The following is a 16,454-nucleotide window of genomic DNA, read 5'->3' on the forward strand; positions in this document are numbered from 1 at the left end:
ATGGTGATTTGCAAGTATGTAATAAGGTTTTTTTTTTTTTTTTTTTGTTTTTTTGTTTGCTCAATGTCAGTTGTTAGCCTGCACAAAATCATGAATTAATGTATTAAAAATTTTAACACACACTTAATTTGCATACAATTGTTAAAAGCCCCTAATTGAAGGGCTTATTTAACTGAACATATCAAATTTGCACATTGCAACCTGTACCGTTGTACAAGTGACCCACGCTTGGAATTGTTTTATAAACATGTAAACAGTTAATTGTTACCCATGTATATTGCTGCTCAGTTTGCACATGTCATTGAAGATAGTGTTTTACAGTTTGTATTTTTTTTTTTTCCTGCAGTGATCTGTGTGCAGCGTTTGGCGTGAAGATCCTCCCACTTCTGGACGTGGAGCCAATCACAGACCTGCTGACCCAGGGGCGGCGATCACGCGTCAACAAGACCAAGACGCTAGCCACGTGGGCGACAAAGGAGATCCGTAAGCTCAAGAACGCCGTCACTTCTAGCTGGTGAGTAGCTCTCTTTCTCTCTCCTTTTCGCTCTCGTGGGAAAGTTAAGTTGGTTTGCATTCAAACCAATTTTGAATTAAATCCATGCTTACGATCTACACGCTTCTGATATTGTACATCATACACATGCAGATTAAATATGTAAGGTGCCTTTCTCATTCTCTCTTATTCATTTATCATCATAGTGGTCCATTACCGTGGAAATGTAAAATGGCATTATCCTAAATTGGTTTGAAATCAAATTTCAACTCTAATTTTACGTATGTTTGCACGCACTTAGCTTTGTAGTACTTAAATTTAAAGATGAGTACGGTAAAACCCTGTTGTTACGACCTCGTTTATCACAACCATTTCTCTATTATGACTAGGGCCTGGAATTTTTCGCGATCGCGAATTTTGCGAATTTCGCATGAAAACGCGAAAAGTAAGTACATTCGCGAAAACCACAACATTTCTATATTACACTGCGAATATATCCCCGAAAAGTACCATTACAATAGAATCCCGCCGATGCGAGCCCCCTCTGATGCGTCCATTCCGTTTATATGAACGTTTTTTGAGAAAACATGAAAAATTTGAGCAGAGAAAGTCGAAAATTTGAGTAAAATCGGCTGAAAAACAAGTCTGTTACTCTTTGTTGGGCTCTATGCGTTCACGTTTATCTTGGCGAGAGCTGTACTGTAAGCAGCCAGGCATACAAAAGACGTCTAAAAATAGATACCACCCCTCTAGACTGGCCACGCGGCAGTGTCTACACGAGCTGGGCGCCTCCACTATCACATGAAAAGCCATCTCAGCTGTCATGTTATCTTACCCGCCCGGCGGCTTGATGTCATACGTGACGTGACGCGACGCTTACCTCTCCCATCCCCTGCTAATTCTTCAAGGCTCATCCCTCCCAGAGCCACAAACCATGTAAAAACAACACCACCACCCCCCCCCCCCCCCCCCTTTTTAACAGCTTACATTTCAACACATTCCCTCCCTTATTTCAACCTTCTGCGTGAGAAACTGTCAGCGTGTTTTTTTTTTTTTTTCTCTTTTTTTTTACGCTGCGAAGGGACGTGGAAAAGATAATTGCTTGAGCTGTCAAAATAAACATCGCTGACGGCAAGGGCGGGAGCGCATCCTGTCGGTCTGTCGCTGTGATTATCTTCTCCAAAAACATGTCACAGCATTTCAGGATAGCATTGTTCTTGTTTATTTCGTTTATAGCCGAATGTTTTCTACTTGATCCACACAAGGTTAAAGTATCCTTTAACCCAAGTCTTGTGTTTCAGCATAATTACCTTATTTTTACATAAGCCGTGTTCGTGTATGGTTTTGATGCTCAAAATTGATCTGGGGTATAGTTCACACTAAGTTTCTTCTCATTTGTGCGCTGGGGTTTGTTTAAGTGGCAACCCCGTGTTCCTCCACTCCATTAAATACAAGCATATCAGTATCAGAAACATGGGTTTTATTGTACTGACAATAGCACAGTGATGTGCAAATTTTGCAACTGTAAAGTTTCATGGGATAGAAAAGATTTCATTGACAAACACCTAAAGTCGGCTAAGCATGTGGCATTGGCAGCAAAAAAAAAAAAAAAAATGTAGTTGCAAACATCTATAGCAACGTGTCTGTTTTGTGTAACTGTTTTGGATTTAATTGGCTGTTATTATGCATATTAGCCTATTCCTAGTATACATGGATTGTTTATTAAATATGTAAGCTATTATATTCAATAACTGCACAATTTAGTCAACATTTAAAATACCAGTAAAATTTCCATTGCATAACGAAAATACCGACTTTAAACCACCGCTTTTCTAATTTGAAAGTACCGCTTTTTGCATATTGAAAACACCGAAATTTTCCAGGCCCTAATTATGACTCCTTTATCAGGAATTATGAAACGTTTTGTTAAAAATTCAAATTTTTGAAGAAATTTTCTGAAAAAAATTTTAAAGTGTGATGTTCTACGTTTCTTTTACCAAGTGATGTGCTGCACGTGGCACAGTAGACACCCCCTACCCCTTGTTGATACTCTTAATAATAGTTCCGTGGCATTGGATGTCTTTCGTGACTGACATTAAAATTTGCCTTTCTGTTCATAAAAACCATTAAGTAAGGACTTATTTAGTAGAAAAATAACCTACTATAAACAAACATGGATATGTTATGAATTTTTTTTGAAATCATATTAAAAAGAAATATTAGAAGTAGAATAATTTATACGTACTACATATTTCCTTACCCAAACTTGAAGTCAAATTGATACCAACCTCAGTTGATATATCTTTTGTTCAATTTTTTTTTTATGGCAATTCCTGAGCCTTTGGAATAATGTACAGAGTTGATTTGATGATTGGTTTTCATGTGCAAAAATGGCATCTGAGCATGAATGCATAAGAGTGGATCTTGTAAAAGGTGCTGAAAGTGGTGTGTGGCGTAAATTTTTAGGAGGGGGGAACTGCTTGTGAATTTAAACAAGTGAGCTTAGTGAACTTAGGCATAGACACCACTTGTCATTGAAACTGCTTCAACTGTCATGTTAAGTTGACTGGCCATGATAAATATATAATGATAAATACAAAATTCAGTTTGTCTAAAGATAATCTGTAATCAAGTCCTCTTTTACGGCACATCGTTGCCAAGAGGTTCCAACCCCCACAATGACTGTTATTTATGGTCACGTAGTTTGTACTGAAGTATTTTGTAACCCACTACACACAATATTGGAGATTCTGTTTTCTTAGGCACTTAGTAGTTATGGTTAATACCAATCAGTATCAAGCATTGTTTTGTTTTTCCTACTTGTAAAGAAAGCATTACTTAAGCTTGGTTTTGACAAGTGTTCCTGATGTTTAGGTTCAAATGGTTTTGTCTTTTTTCGAAAAATTTTACTATTAATAACTACATAACAGCATTTATCGTGGTAACATATTCTTTTGATAAAAATTTTAACTAAGAAATTAAACCTCTATACTAATTCCTGAGCTCAAATGTTAAACATATTCCCTTATCTATTTAAACTTACTAAAAAAAACAGACCTGGAATGAAAGCTAACTAAAATAAAACAGACCTGGAATGAAAAATGGTTTTGTATATAATATAGAATATAATTCATTCAAAAATTATAATTTCATAGAATGTAACTCCAACTCCTTAAAATGAAAATATATAGAAAGCCGCTGCTTCCATATGTTTGTAAATATTATTGTGGGTTTGTACGTAACCATTTTTCCTGCCCAGGAGTTGAGAGGTTACGATTGGAGCAGTTTCACTGCTGGTGTGCTGAAATCTTGAAAATTTTCACAGATACAGAGGTGTGGTCATCTTCAACCTTAATACTGAAGCTTCAGCAAATATATACTGTTGCTATACAGTTGATAAATGTATTTAATTTTGTTTAAAGAAATTTGCCATATTTGTAGGGGTGTGCGATAATTGTAAAAAAAAAAAGTTCCAAATTTCAGTTAATTAACTATTAGAATTTGATCATAAAAAAATGTTGTTTTGAGTAATCCATTTTTCACCAACTTTTATTATTGTCTTATATAATTTATCAATTATGTTCACATCTATGCATACCACACTGCATGTTCAAAGGGTTTATTCCAAGAAATTAAATGAACCATCCAATTAAATCAACATTTCCTGGTAGCTTGATGGTAGAAAATAAACAATGCTATTTCCAAATGAAACAACATAGCAGGAATGCCAAAACCTACCGTATTTTTTAGAAACGTTTTGCTATCATTTGTAAAACTTAATATCCCAAACATTTTAAATTTAATTCAATTATAATCTTTTCTGAATTTTTTATCATCACAGTTAATCACTGAGCTTTGCCCATCACCGCTGTTTGAGATTAAAATTAAATTACTTTCCTGTTTTCTCACTTTTTTGTGTAACCATGTGGTATATTGGTAACCAAATTATGATAAAAGTTTTCAAAATCTTTCATGTTGTCTTTATGATGAAAATTTGTACACAGTTTTGCTACCACGTAAAAAAGGCTAACTGAACCAGTTTTTTTAGTATTCATTATTTACAGACAAAAATCTATGATTACCCCCAATGCATATTGATTTGGACTTAATCTTTATGCATGTAGTCAGCCATTGTCCTTGGGTGCTGGTTAGGCCTAATCTATGTTGTGTTCCTTAAAAATTTAAAATAAGGAATTATAGTTTTTAATTTTAAGTTAATCAAAGTTGATAACCGTGTATGGATACCGGGCAATGTGGTGGAGAGTAGAGTTCTCATGAGTTTGCAACGTAACGAACCAAAGGCTTAAAAAATATTAGTGTAAACTTTTACTTCTTTACCAGCAACAAGTAAACTGCAGAATGAAAAATTTATCATGTGTGTTCTGAATTCTCGAAAAGGTACTGTGTTTTCTCGCATAATCGGCGCACATTTTATTCTAAAATCAAGTTTGAAAAGTATGGGTGCGACGATTATGCGGGGAAAAAAAATTTTGTTAGGTAAATTATTCATTAAAAAAAACCGTTCATAGAAAGTACATTTATTTATAATAAATTAAAAAAAGGTGGAGTATACAAGGGCACACCAAACAATTTATATTAATAATTCATTAAACAAATACCTTTCTTTAACTTTTAATAGGAAACCCAAACTGTAACGCGAACGCAGGCCACTTGAATCTGCGACGTGAACTAAAGCGTAACTATTGTCGTAGTACACATTTACCACGAAAGAATGCGGGCCATCAAATGTAGTTAACTTGGCACTCGACAGAGAGCGCGCGCTGCATGCAATCTGCGAGACATCGATATTCGACTACGTGCGCGCGCTCTGTACGGGAAGCAACATAACCAAACATGAATGATGACAACTAGCGCTGGCTACATGCTCACGAGCGGTACACCGCGGCGATGCAGACGATCAGATAAGGGAAATAACATTTCAAAATGTCTTTAAAAGAAAATTTACACGTCAGACAACTTTGTATTTCCGTTAATTAAATAATTAAGTGCTAATGTCTGAATAAATGTTAGATTTCTACTTTAAAATACATTGTTTGATACGGAAAAGATATCTACACCGGTACGCCGTGGCAAAGCAGATGATCAGATGAAGATAATAACGTTTAAAAACATCTTTAAAAGAAAATTTACACGTCAGGCAACTTCGTATTTCCGTTAATGAAATAAATAAGTGGTAATTTCCGAATAAATATTCCTAGTTTAAAATTAGTGATGGGTCGAGACTCGAAAAATCGAGCGAGTCGAGTCGAGCCGGCGAAACTAAACTCGACTCGAAAACCGAGTTGATTAAGATCGTGTCCTCGAGTCTCGTCAAAGTTTAGTTTTTGGCTCGACCATAATTTTCCACATTTTCCAATCGTGAAGGTACTTATTTGAAACCATGGACTTTAAAATAAAATAAAATGTATTATTTAGGCCTACCTAGTGGAAAACCTCTGATCCAACACTGAAAACCTTGAAAATAAGGTCGGAATATTATTTATTTTCGATCGTGTATAACCGCAAACAGTGCATCCCATCATTCAATATGCACTTAATACTTCTAATTCCAACAAAATACCTTTATTTAACTATAACGGAATTAAAAAATGTTCTCTAGATTCAGTCATGAACAAGACCGCGAACATCGTTAATATTTGGGCAGCTTTGGAAGTAAATAATATTTACTACTAAACACTAGATAGCCGCCATTTTAACTCTGGGCCAATGGCCTACGTAAGTCATCTTACAGCCAGGGAATGTTGCCACTTTGACAAATCAATATCAACAATAATTGAAATCTCCAACCAGTTTTCCATGGCCGAACGGAAAATTGAGGCTGTTGATGTTTATGTTTAAACTTGAAAGTAATGTTTGCGTCGCCGGCGTCGTACTAATCATAAACAGTTTAGTATTAGTGGAATGGATATGTTTGTACGGCTTGGGACGTCACAAAGTGACGAACAGAAATCAAGAGCAGAGATTTGGGAATTTTTTGAAAAAATTGATCATCAGATAGCTAGACTCAAGTGCTGCAAAAAAATTTACAACACTCCGTCATCAACAACTTCAAGTCTGATTCGTGACTTGGATGTGCATTTTTACTTAAGTGTCAGTATGAAGATATAAAAAAGACAAAAAATCAAAATGTGTAGTGCAACCTTTAATAATTATATTATATTGAGAAATATTTAACTTATATTTATTTCGCTCATCATTCTGCCACTTGAACCTCGACAAATTTCCATGAGTTTGGCTCGAGTTCAACTCGAAGACAAATTTCTATGAGTTCGACTCAAGCTCGACTCGAAGATAAATTTCTTTGTTTAACTCGAACTCGACTCGATGCTGAAATAGGGTGACTTGACCCATCACTATTTAAAATACATCGTTTTATACGGGAAAGATACCTACACTAAGCGCTCGGCATCTAATACAGTCAAACCTCTATCTATCGAACTCGCATGTATCGATTGTCCGTGTTTATCGTATACTTTCTACGGTCCCGGCAAAATTTCCATACAACTAAGGTTAAAAAAGTCCGCTTGTACCGATGTTCGGATTATCGTTTTGTCCGCATTGATCGTACAAAATATGTGGTCCAGTCACTATAAATTATAATAGATGATCGTTTAACCATAAAGATTTTGCAGAAATAACCATTTCTTAGACAGAAACCGTCATAAAAAAGTAACGATTGTATACAGAAGTAGTAAAAATCACCTTAAATCTGCAGCCAAGTAATGGAGCGTGTAAACATGAAGAAAAGACAAATGAACAACAACTTCCGAAGAAATATGGATGATGTACCATAACTACAGTACAAACCCAATTGTTATCTTACGATAATTACCATAAAAAGAATTAAAGATTCTTTGTAGATACCATAATACTACAGAAGCACGATAGCTACCACATTTGCACTATAGTTACCGTATCAACCGAGATGTATATTTACCGCGATGGTAATGTATTTATTTATGACATGTTGAAATTAAAGAACATTATTGAAAAAAAGACATGTTAAATTTATATATGTACGGTTGGCACGTGTTGCGAAGAAATAATGCGATCTGAAAGAATGCAGTACTACTACGAAAAGTGAAAAGGGTACTCGTGGATTTTTAGGTTATGGCCGTCTCTCGTTTTTTCAGTAATATCGGCCTAAAATTAACAAGCGTATCGGAAGTCGGCAGAACTGCCGATTCAACTAAAAATTGGCAAAATCGGCTTCTTTAGTACAGCTCTACATTTGATGACATGAGTAAACATATTTCAGACTTCAGGATATTGAAAAAGACTATAATTTCCATGTAGGTTTATTGTGTGTTTATTTTTTTATTTTTTTTATTTTTTTGCGAGTTTAAATTGAATTAAGTAAAATGCTTCCATTTTTATTTTTTTTCAACTGATTAAACTTTGACAAGTAACTGATATATTTCTGACACTAATTTTGAGGTTAAAATATTTTTTTCAATATCTAAGAGTGAAGTCCACATCTATTGAATGTCCGCATCTACTGAATTTTTTTGTTGGTCCCCTGAAAAACAATGGATAGAGTTTTGACTGTACCGGGACCAAAAACATCATTTGACGTTTAAGCGAGAAGTTTTTTATCCCAACTTTGACGGCCTAAAATATAGGTACGACGATTATGCTATAAAAGAGGGTAGCTTATTTTAAATCATATGCAAGGTTACTTCTTTTTTTTATTGGTTTCAATTGATAATTCACATAAAGTTTAACCAAACACAATTTTGCTACGACTGCGTTTGCAGTGAAGTATAACTTGATAGCAAAACAAACTGAGGCAAATAATTTGTTTGCCTTTACTTTTAAATATTATCATTTTGTTTAGGTAATTGTTATATAGTAGAATCTTGTTTTTACATATTTCAAGGGACCAGGACAAAAATATGCACAAAATCAGGAAACCTTATCAAAAAAAGGTATAATGAAAATAAGAAAATATATACCACACTAAATAAAATATCAGTAATGCTTACATTCTTATATATTATTTAGAATTATCTCACATGGTGATAAAAATAAATTCATCCAATCTTGCAGTTCTTCACATTTTTTAAAAATTTAACTTGAAATTTTCTGTTTCTTGGGTAAGAGATGTGCACATTGAAGCATCTCAAATGTCTACTTTTTATGGTGAGATTTTCTTACATAATTCTTTATTGGAACTTGTCTATAATTGTGTTAACATTTAATTAATTTCAGATTTGTATTGGAAACAATTCTATAAATTAACACTACTACTTTGAAAACGATTGTTTACATTTACGAATAGGAAAAGTTACAAAATATTTTTTTGCAATGTTTGGAAATTCAGTGCTGCCAACTGCCATTCTAAAAAATTTGTAATGTAAAACTAGCATTGCCGGAGGAGATGCGTGAAGACTCCATTTTTACAGCAATATGTTACATTGCTTTAAAACATATTTTAATAGAGTGAAAGTAATGCAATAATACTGTAAGGAAAATAATGGTGCGAGTTAGGAAATACATTAATCATGGGAATTCATAAATCCTAGCTAGGTAAAAATGAGGTTCTACATTAGTTCTATTAGCATTCAAGAATATCTTAAACCAATACTTAATGAAAACAGTTGGACATAATGGTGTATAGTTTCTTTCAAATTAAGTCAAGAACTTCAAATGTGCCTCTATAAATAAATTTAGCTTTGCTACCTGGAAACTTTATCTGTAACATTAAAATATAATTTATTTACTACATATATTGTGTATGGTAATACACTAATGCAAAATATGACATTCAACTTTGAAACTATTCATGTTCTATTCAGAAATTTTACTATTCAATTTAAAAAATATGCAACCACCAAAATCCACTTGTTGCACACCCCTGCATTTATGTAACATTGTATGGGAATTTTTTGTTTAAAAAAAATTGTAAAAAAAAATTTAAACGCAGGAATACTTAGTTCATGTTTTTGGAAATGTTTTTAAGATAACTGTAGTAATAGTCCAAATGTTTTAGTATTTTGATATCTTTAATATGCATAATTCTAAAATTCATTTTGGTTCCCATTCCAGATCCATCTCTCTATCTGTTATTCCGGGCGAAGAGGTTTGGCTGGCAAGGCACTTTCTCAATATTGTTATTCCTACTTTTGGTTGTCTGCAAATCCCCACTCCACTCTGAGGTTCGTCCGGAGAGTGAAAGAGGCAGTGCAACAGAGGGAGCGATTGATTCCAAGTATAAAAAAAAAATTCATTGGTGAACATATTTGTAACAAATATATCAAGTGTGCACAGTGACTGGAAGCAAACACAAGATAGTATGAGCGAACGAACGAGTGTCTGCTTGTTTATGCGAGAAGGGACGCATCTGAAGTGGTTAGCGTGTGTGCGAGCGTTGACTTAGGACTGAAAACAAAACACAACGGATGCCAAACGACAAAGAGATGTGTGGAAGAAAAAATATACGTGTGTACGGTTTACTCGAGGTGAAAATAAAAATTTTCCGATTTCAACACTTAAGAAAGAAAAAAAAGGATTTGTTGAAAGACGTTTGGTTGAGAGCTTCGGGTTACGTGAAATGCTAAATTTCATTGTTTTTTCAACTGCACATTTTTTGGCGTACGTGTTAATTCTTGCTCAGGAAATTTGTAAAGTATATAGTAGTTACAAATCTGTGAACTTCTCGACAAAAATTGAAGAAAAAGTGTTTTATGCAAAGAAAGGTAGGTTGCTAAATGCCACTTGATAAGATGGACATATTTTCAACTTGTCAAATTGGTTACCAAGAGATGAAGTGTCGTGTCAATGTGTACTTGTGACTGTGACAGTACTGTACTAAAAAAAAAAAAAGGCACTTCACTCTGTTGCCGATCTTGTGTGTTAATTATTTTGAAGAAATTTCAATGAATGAAGTGCCTTTAGATAAAAATAATCACTGTGGTAAATTTACAACTGCTGGTCCGTTGTGTGAGGATTTGTGAAGCAGTTGTGTTGTGACAGGTCAGTGTTCTGCCTTGGCCATTATTTCTATAGGTGTGTCTTATGGCCTATGGCTGAAGAAATTCCAAGTCACATGACATGTTATTATTGCTATGGATTTAATATTTTTGTACTATCACACTTTTGAAATTTGTTTTATACGCCATAAGTAAGAAATCACAGTGGATTACAGGAAAAAAAGATAACTATTCCATGTTTGCAGTATTTTCAAGTAAATTTTTATTTGAAATTTGTGATATTTGTCCTGAATACACTGTATTCCAATCTAGTATTAAGGAAATCGTATATATATATTTGTATAGAGTCATTTTTTTGTCATTAATTTCCCAGCTTTTCGCTGCGGCCACTTCAAATGGTTGTCGGCCGGTGGGAGTTCCCCTCGTTGGGCTACTAATCCAAGGTAACTTGCTGACCTGAGCCAAATAAACAAATACTGTGATATGAGGTGGCTTTGGACGGACTGCTTTTGGTTCTAAAATTATGTTGGCCTGTGCCTGAGATGTTCTTTGTCATTTGAGTGCTTAATGTCTGCTGATAACGGTATTAGGATAAGAGGGGGGGGGGGGTTATTTTCTGTTGACTTTGTTATTGTGGTTTTAAGATATTTTGGTCGAAAATTGTTAAAAAGTGTCGATGTGGTCCGACAAGGCTGCCTCATCCAATTCCGACTGATGTGTGATTTTTGCGTCCCTTCGTGTGCCTGTGAACCAATCACATGCCAGCCGAAGTGTGTTCCATAAACGCTTCCAACGGCATGGAAGTACGTAAACTGCATTGTATCAATGAGCCATATGTATTTGTGTGAATGCGTGATTATCATGCGTGTTTGTGTGTGCGTGAGAGTTTACATTCATCGCATGCGTGAGTGTAGAGGGGTGGCGATTGCGCGACTGCCCCATGCGTGTTGACATTTTCATTTTGATTTTTTGTGCTTGTTAATCTTATATTGGATGCGAGGATCCGGTTGTTGCGAGTAACTGTGTGCCATGGGAAATCCTATTAACATAGCTTTTTTCCTCACTGTCGAATACGGTCCTCGATAGTGCTGCGACGAGTTTTCCAAGCAATCATTACCCGTATCCTGTACAAGAAATTATCTTGTATCCCTACCTGTTGCTTCTGCTTTGTTCAAATGCCTGTTAAGGAAATATTGATTATAATCATTATACTTGTCTATTGTGTAATGAGGTACTGACAGAAAATTATATTGTGTAATCTAAGAGTAAGTAGTATATTCAGTACTGAAGAATGTATGCGGCAGGAATCTTGTTATGTTTCGAGATATAGTGCTGGTGCTAGGTATTGCAGCTAGTGTATACTCTGTTTCTTCTGACTTTTTTTCCCAGTAAATTGCATGCCAGCACAGTTTATCATAAGTCAGTAATATTTCTGTATTTGGATTAAATAAAAACCTATCCTAAATAAAAAGCTTTTTATTTGTAGCTCCTCTCTAGAATCCTTGTCTGTGAAGGAGGATGTAATTCACTAAACACCTTTGTGCTAGGATCATAAAAGCAGTTGCATTAGAAAATACTAAATTTTTTTAACTTCTTGCCATGTAAAGTGAAATGTCATTACTCAGGCATTCAGTGGCTCAGCACATACTGCAATCAGGCATTCAATGGCACAGCACACAATGAAATCCAGTATTCAATGGCTCAGCATATACTGTAATTTGGTTCCAGTTGAGGTGCGCAGGTTCACATTTTTTCAGGTGAAATGTGTATTCCGGCTGTTGACTTTGTTCACAAAGTTCATTACTGCACTGGCGGCATTTTTTCCTAGTTCCCCCAGAGTTTATCGTTACTTTCAGATATTTTTTTTAAGAAACCGATGCTTATCTGATTTTTTCTTTCTATAAGTGCAGCTTATTTCAAATAGTTTTTATACCATTGTACTGTATATTAATTTTTCTTTGTTTTATATTTGATGCATTTTGGTATGCAGCTTTTAAATTTTTTGAATATTATTAAAAAATTATATAATAATTGTGATAAAATATTGTAATAGTTTGGTTAATAAAAACCTTGTTATTGCTAAGTGACAAAATTATAGTCCCTTCAGGTTTGTATTATTGAGGTTTGACTGTATTTCTGTTTAAACTAATCTGGAATTTGATAATCCGGCATTTCCGTGGTCCCGAATGTGCTGGGTTCAAAAAGTAGGGAGTTGACTAACCAAGGTGTGGTGTGCATTGTGAAATGAAAACAATGGATAGAAAAAGAAAACAAACCACCTATTACCTAATTTCAGTATTTGAAATGTCTGTACATAGGTAACTTTGTATACCAGTGCCATTATACTCTGTGGTAGTTTTTTTCTTCCCCCATTCCAATGAGCAATTTTATCTTTAATTGTTATTGCTGGAACTAATACAATTAACCTATGCAGTAGAATTTCATTTATCCGGATCTCCAGATAATCCGGAGAAGATTAGTAGACATTTTATTACTTAATGTTCACGTAAAAATGACACAATCTTCAGAACCAAGATGACCACAGCCAGCAGACAAGAAAATGCCAGCACTTTGCAGACTGAGCATAATTCTGTTATGGTGTGTCATAAATATGAGTACCATGATTTGTACCATAATTGTCACTGTGCCATAGAAATGGGGTAGAATTCCCCATTGTTCCTACTACTTGTGATGCATTGACATCTGGCATTCTTAATACCTTATAAATACATGATGAAGTAATAATGTAATAAATTCAATAATTGCGTAAGTGTTTTATTAAAATATTCCAAGGGACTGGGTACCTGGTCATCGAAATACCTTCATCTATCAGGATAATCGAACCATTACTCCTAATAGAAACCATTTTCCTCTTACACGAGCTTGTGCCATGGCTCTCCACAAATCACCGGGTGGAACATTTGTTTATATTGTTTACTCTTATAAAAAAAATTGGTTGTCTGTAAAGTCAGCTTACGGACGATAGTTTAACGTGACGTCATAACAAAACATTAATGAAATGATTGCATACTTTTATGAATAAAATTGAATCATTTTTATTGAATTATCACTATTTTGTATGGATACAAAGGAGTGAAATGAAATCTACAATTTAATTGATAAATTTACTTTTATTTGCACTCATTAATTCAAATATGTTTATTACTTTAACAAAGAGATTATTTTAAAAATAACTTTTATACATGTTTGCTATTTAACTTCTTTATTTTCATATATATAGTTATGTCTATGTGGCCTACAGCTTTCGCCCATAGCCAAAGGGTCATTATATGTAGCGTGAATCTCAATTTCCAGTCATTATCAAATATGAGAATATATATTTGACACCCATGCCTTACCCGGGAATCGAACCCAGGACCCCTCGCACCGTAAGCCGGATAGGACGATGATAGGAAAAGTAGGAAACGAATGAGAGTGTTTCAAGTTTAATGTGCCTCGAAAAAGTCAAATCAATGGTGGTTCCAATCGAGTGGAAGAGAGATAGATGCGACGCAAGCGTACAATGAGCGTAACGGGACACTTTTTTGTGTGTGCAGCCGGCACTCATAGATTTATTAGACGTCACATCAAAAATACAAACACAACAACTTACGAGTTAACAAGCATTTAAAGTAACCTGAACAAGGTTAGATGTTGCACATCACTGGCAATTTCTGAAAGAAAACTTTTTTGTTTTCGTAAGAATTTGATAGGCTTGTAATCAATACCCCGTGCCTTTCTGAAATGCAGCTGGCACTGGAGGTGTAATCTGTCAGATGGCAAAGCCCATTGGACATAGGAAGTCAGCTCTGACACAACAGGCAGAGGGTTGACCACGTACCTGCATTCTTCGGACTGTTTCAAATTAGCAGATAAGTTTGCAAAAACCATGCAGTTAATCCATATAAATTTGTTATCATTATGTAGATTTTTTTATGGAGTTAAAATTAGTTTTGCTGTGGTAATTTTTGTAACATATTCTGTACTTGTTTACCCACTTTTCATTAAATCAACCAAAACGACGCCCTTTTAGCAGGGGCGGATCCAGCGTTTGATTTCAGGGGGGTGAATGTATGTTTCAAAAGTATTTAAAATAAGAAAGTCCTGGGGTCCACCCCACGGAAAAATTATAGATTTTCGCATGCAAAATGGTGTTTTTTTAATAGCAATTTTGTGCTTAAAATGTCAATCTTTTGGTATAGTCGGTAAAATTTTTCACAGAAAATTAGTTTTGGTAAAGATAAAGTTATCAGAAAATAATAAATAAAATACAATAATTAAAGAATGAGCATAACATTTGTAGTAATAACTAAAATTAAAATGTCTTGTGCATAACTAGAAGTTGCAAAACAACAGTTTTTCTTTATCAATCTCGCAGCCATAATGGATATGCAATAGTGCAAGTCCAGTCAGTCTGTCTTTCTTTGTGGTAGATCTCAACCACGTCTTAAGTCTTCTCAATGTCGAAAACGTTCTCTCTGCCGAAGCGACACTTATGGGTAAGGTGACTAAGATTTTCAGGAGAATGTAGATGCCTGGATACAGCTCCTCGTCACACGAAGTATTGTTAATTTCTTTCTCACGAGTACACTTCGCCTCCCATGATCGAACATCGGCATTAAGTTGTCTTTCCACGTTTTCTAGCCCATTCACTCCAAGGAGAGAGCCAAACTTTGTAGAAATTTTTTTGACATTTACATGACTAGAAGAGGAAGTTGGCAACAAAGCTGACAGGCTGTGAAGCTGTTGCGTTTCTTCCAAAAACTGATGTTTTAAATCTTCGACAATATGCTCAAGAATGGGAATGAATACAGCTCTTTGGAAATATTCAACAGGGTTCATTGATGGGTAATTTTGTGTGTTTTTGCCTTTTCACAAGTCGAGGTATAGTTATATACACCAAGCTCCTGAGAAAGACCATCAGCTTCTTTCAAAAGTTGAGAAAATACAAGGTTAGTAGAGAGAGGTTGCCTCGATCGCTTGCGCATCGTTCTGCGCATCGCGTCACTTGCAGCCCCGGCTCGGCTTGCCAGCCCGTCCGCTCCTATCAGTTACTTAGTTTACAAGCACATCTGCTCGTAATGTGTCAAACTACAGCGTAATGCAGGGAGAGTTATTGTTGTAAGGAGTTTGAGAGTGCGTGTGTTATAAAATGTTAGTGTTGCTTTTATCATAAGTGCACAGGTGCTTCATTAATTATAACTAGCAGGCAAAATGTTAAGAACACTAATTTAAAGTGAATTTGTTTTGCTAGGCTAAACGCTGTTAAAAAGTTGTATTTAAACATTAAAATGCCAGGTACGCGGTGTACAGTGGCTGTGTGTACAAATAGTTTGGTAAAAACAAAATCTTTACCTGAAACAAATCATATAAAATATCATCAATTCCCACGCGATGATCATCTGTTGAAAGTATGGGTTCAGAAATGCCAACGTGATGGTGAGTGGAATCCAAAAACAACTTGCATATGTTCAGAGCGCTTTACCGATGATGATGATTACGAGCCCGACTTGAAAGCTGAGTTGTTAAACATGTGCTAAAAGACGTCTTAAACCAAATGCTGTACCTTCATTAAAACTTATAATTACAACACCTGTAGAAACATTGGAAAGTCGTGTGCGCCGAGAAGACCGAGTTAAATGCAGGGAATATAATAAATGTTATGTAAATTAATTGTAGATTTAAATTAAAATGTAAGTGAGGAAGAAACATGTTCTTGTAGTCAGTTAAAGCATTCAAAGTCTTGTTCTAACAATGACTCGGTTGAAATCCTTAGGAATGAAATCCAAATTCTTAAAGAAAATTTGTTTCTTGCTGAAAGAAAGTCAGTTTTAAATTTGGAAGTCATGAAAAAACTCAAAAAAGAAAACGTAAATATTAAAAACAAACAAAAAAAACGTTCTTCGTTAGAGTTCCGCATGCGGAATATTCTTTCAAGTGTTTTTTCAAAAAATCAAATTGACTTATTACTTTCGTTGAAAAAAAAGATTAAACCGGACCAATGAGGA

The 16,454-nt window shown here is 34.9% G+C and overlaps 1 protein-coding gene across 2 annotated transcripts in view; it reads left to right on the plus strand.

Annotated features, from left to right (window-relative positions):
- Nucleotides 1–11,917, plus strand: part of LOC134542450 (importin subunit beta-1) — a 40,083-nt gene extending 28,166 nt beyond the window's left edge. The window contains exons 14-15 of one of the 2 annotated variants that reach the window (XM_063386714.1): nt 347–514; nt 9,563–11,917. In XM_063386714.1, coding sequence (XP_063242784.1) covers nt 347–514; nt 9,563 — 169 coding nt within the window. In that variant the 3' untranslated portion in view covers nt 9,564–11,917. Of the gene's footprint in view, nt 1–346; nt 7,262–9,562 lie in introns of those variants that run through there. The other variant, XM_063386713.1, reaches the window with a different exon arrangement.
- The last annotated feature ends 4,537 nt before the right edge of the window (nt 11,918–16,454 follow it).

Source organism: Bacillus rossius (assembly GCF_032445375.1).
Source record: "Bacillus rossius redtenbacheri isolate Brsri chromosome 4 unlocalized genomic scaffold, Brsri_v3 Brsri_v3_scf4_2, whole genome shotgun sequence".
In the NCBI taxonomy this organism is placed as follows: Eukaryota; Metazoa; Arthropoda; class Insecta; order Phasmatodea; family Bacillidae; genus Bacillus; species Bacillus rossius.